Below are 3,525 nucleotides of genomic sequence, written 5' to 3'. Positions count from 1 at the left end.
CCCCTCCCAAAGCTTTGAAATCCCATCCCGGCTTTGTTGTCTCCCCCGGAGGGGCCGGAATGCTGCGAGCCCACGGTATAAAGGCAGCCGTGGCGGTGGCGCAGAGCTCCGTGCGCCCCGCAGTCTGGACTGTGGGACAGCTGGAGACTCCGGGGAGCCTGACCTGCAGCCGCACCAGCACAGCTTCTTCTGGGGATCAGGCTTGCAAAGTAATATTCCTCCTTTCTCTTTCTTTCTCTCTCGAGTTCTGAGATGAAGGCCCTGGGCGCAGTAGGGGCTGCCCGGGTCTTTGTCGCCCTGGTAGCTGCAGCTCTTTGCAGCCACCCTCTGCTCGGAGTGAGCGCCACCTTGAACTCCGTTCTCAATTCCAATGCCATCAAGAACCTGCCCCCACCGCTGGGCGGCGCTGCTGGGCACCCAGGCTCACCAGTCAGCGTGGCTCCCGGAATTCTGTATGATGGAGGCAACAAGTACCAGACCATTGACAACTACCAGGTGAGAAGGGTCTTGAGAACCTGGGAACACTGTGACCCTGAAGAGGTGTCATCTGGGCAGAAGGGTGTAGAACGTGCTGAATGTGTGCATTTCAGGGAACATTTGGAAACTGCATTTGGGAGCAGGGGGCGGCAATAACTTTTAGACAGGTGGGCAGAGAAGGACTGTGATGAGCATCCAGGTCCAAGAGTGTGGGTACCTGGATGCCTCGGTGCCTCATCTTCTCCCGGCCCCCTTCCCGCAGCCGTACCCATGCGCAGAGGATGAGGAGTGCAGCACTGATGAGTACTGCGCGAGTCCCACCCGCGGAGGGGGCACCGGTGCGCAGATCTGCCTCGCCTGCAGAAAGCGCCGAAAACGCTGCATGCGTCACGCTATGTGCTGCCCAGGCAATTACTGCAAAAACGGTGAGTTCCTTAGCTCCCCTTCCACTCGAACTGGCCCGCCTTTGCTCGCCTGCGGCTGGGGGGAAAGAAACGAAAAAAAAAAAAAAAAAAAAAAAAAAATCCCAAACGCTTTCTGCTTTGAGAATGTTACAGCGCCACCAGCAAATGGGTATCCGGTCTGCAAGGTTCGCTTCCCTTAAACCGTCTTGTTAACGTGTTTATATCAGAGGAGAGAAAAGTACAGAGGTCTTGGAGCTCTTTATTTTCCTCTGTGCCCCTCAGTGATTTAACACAATGGCTTATCTCAGAGTGGGCTCCTCCATAGAAACTGGTCTGGGACAGCCTTGATGTCATTTGAGAAAGAAAATGGGGAGGGAGGTGGGATGATACAAAAAGACCAAGGCAAGTACCGTTGACATTTACCTGCCCTGTCCATTTTTCTTACAGTACCTCTCACGGCTCTGCCAGTCTGGCTTCTCCCTCATGATCCCCGTTGAAACTCTTGTCAGCCAGAAGACAGCGATTTATCTGTGCTGGCCATTTTTAAGGGCGATCTTGCTATCCTCCATCCTGGCTTCTCCATCCTTTCCCCTACTTCCACCTCCTGCTACCTTAAAATAAGTACTCCTTCCCACAACCACAGATCCACTAAAATTTAATGTCTCAAAGAGGTAGACTCAGGCAGCCAAAGAAGACTCCAGAAATAAACTTAAGAGTGGTAATCCTCCTTCGGACCCAGTAATACTCCGGGATGAACTAACTAGATCTTCGTGATATAGAAATTACACAGTAAAGTAACTGGTGGGTGAAATTGCAATCTTCCAGGGAGATGGTATTGCATTTGCTTAGCTTAGTCTGGCAGTACTAGTATAGCACAAAGGGCAGAAAAGTTATTTTTAAAAACTTTTTTACATGACCGACTTTTTACTCCATGGGTGATACTAAAATGGGCAGAAATATCACTGTTATTACCTGAGTTGTTAGGAAAGTATTTTAAATGGCTATATTGGGTATGCTACGTATGACTGCATAGTGTACACGTTGATACTTCTGCCCATCTGGGGAGTTTTGCACTCACACTAAGGAGGAAGTTTGGCTTGTGTTTAAAATCATGTCACTGTAATGAGCTCTCTCAAGTTGGTGCAGGCATAACAGGTTGCCACTGTCACAGCTCTAAGTAGTAACACATTACGGTGCGAGAATTAATCACCATCTCCTGCTTCCTCAGGAATATGTATGCCTTCAGATCACAGTCATTTCCATCGAGGGGAAATCGAGGAAACTGTGATTGAAAGCTTTGGTAATGATCACAGCACCCTGGATGGGTACTCCAGAAGAACTACACTGTCTTCAAAAATTTATCATACCAAAGGTAGGTTTAGGGACCTGAAGACTCATTTTTCTTTGTTAGCACATAAGTGTCTTTTGGATTATCTTAATGAAATAATGCAGTTTTAGCAGTGACAACGTTCTTACTGTCTTTTTTTCTAGGACAAGAAGGTTCTGTCTGTCTGCGATCATCAGATTGTGCTACAGGCTTGTGCTGTGCTAGACACTTCTGGTCTAAAATCTGTAAACCTGTCCTCAAAGAGGGTCAAGTGTGCACCAAGCACAGGAGAAAAGGCTCTCACGGGCTGGAGATATTCCAGCGTTGTTACTGCGGAGAAGGTCTGTCTTGCCGGATACAGAAAGATCACCATCAAGCCAGTAATTCTTCTAGGCTTCACACCTGTCAGAGACACTAAGCCAGCTGTCCAAACACAGTGGACTCCTTTATATAATATATGCTTTGAGAACCTTATATGAATTTTGCCAGCTCAGTCCTTAAGGATGTACAAAATCTGTGGTCACAGTTAAGCATTCCAATAATACCTTCTGAAAATCGGAGTGTAAGAGCTTTGTTTCTTTATGGAACTCTCCTGTCATTGATTGCAGTAAATTACTGTGTTGTAAATTCTCAGTGTGGCACTTACCTGTAAATGCAACAAAACTTTATTTTTTCTAAAGGTGCTGCATTGTCTATTGTTCCTCTTGTTATGTAAATTGTTGTACACATTGATTGTTATCTTGATTCTGATAAATATTCTATATTAGACTAATAAATAACTTTAGCTTTTATTTCCAAAGTGCATAACCCTTTCCCCTTTTAATTCTAGAATCTAGATTGTAAGGAGCTTTTAGAATGACAAATGATAAGTATTTAAAATTTATCATAAAAATACTAGCTTATTTTCTGAAATGTACTATCTCAGTGCCAGATATATATATATATATCTATCTATATAGAGAGATATATCTGCTGCGGTAGTCCTTGAAACAAAAATTTACACTTAATACCATGAAATGTTAGAAGTATAGATAAATTTTGACTTTGTGACCTTAAGGGGGTGTGTTTGTGTGTGTTGTACAGGGATAGAAATGTGACATGGGGACAGACAATTAGAGAAAAATGTTGTCTAAATGTAAGGCAATATTGATTGATTCTTGAGTAATTTTAAAGAAAAATATACTCTTCATTGACAAGCTCAAATGATGATGGTGTAAAGGATTGAGTCTTACATTACTACTTTCAAATAATAGTTTCCAATAAATTAGTAATATCTACCCAAATGGTTAACTATTGGGCAACAAAGGAAATTTCCAG

General features: G+C 44.4%; 1 protein-coding gene across 1 annotated transcript; it reads left to right on the top strand.

Moving 5' to 3' along the window:
* The first annotated feature begins 252 nt into the window (after positions 1–252).
* On the top strand, positions 253–2,692 carry DKK1 (dickkopf WNT signaling pathway inhibitor 1). The gene is made up of 4 exons (XM_054572453.1): positions 253–495; positions 740–902; positions 2,110–2,253; positions 2,373–2,692. The coding sequence occupies exons 1-4, from the start codon at positions 253–255 to the stop codon at positions 2,624–2,626; spliced, it is 804 nt and encodes a 267-aa protein (XP_054428428.1). The 3' UTR covers positions 2,627–2,692.
* Positions 2,693–3,525: the final 833 nt, after the last annotated feature.

This window comes from Pteronotus mesoamericanus, unplaced genomic scaffold (genome assembly GCF_021234165.1).
Source record: "Pteronotus mesoamericanus isolate MK-2021 breed Mesoamerican mustached bat unplaced genomic scaffold, CSHL_Meso_final contig_24, whole genome shotgun sequence".
NCBI classification, from domain to species: domain Eukaryota; kingdom Metazoa; phylum Chordata; class Mammalia; order Chiroptera; family Mormoopidae; genus Pteronotus; species Pteronotus mesoamericanus.
Note: the sequence above shows the minus strand (reverse complement) of the source record. Positions and strands in the feature narration are given on the sequence as shown.

Bases quoted from the DNA above. Each gene is read 5' to 3' on its own strand.
- DKK1 (XM_054572453.1), top strand. From the start codon at position 253: ATGAAGGCCCTGGGCGCAGTAGGGGCTGCCCGGGTCTTTGTCGCCCTG. The intron at 903-2,109 runs GTGAGTTCCTTA...CTGCTTCCTCAG, and splicing joins AGGCAATTACTGCAAAAACG to GAATATGTATGCCTTCAGAT. The intron at 2,254-2,372 runs GTAGGTTTAGGG...CTTTTTTTCTAG, and splicing joins AAAAATTTATCATACCAAAG to GACAAGAAGGTTCTGTCTGT.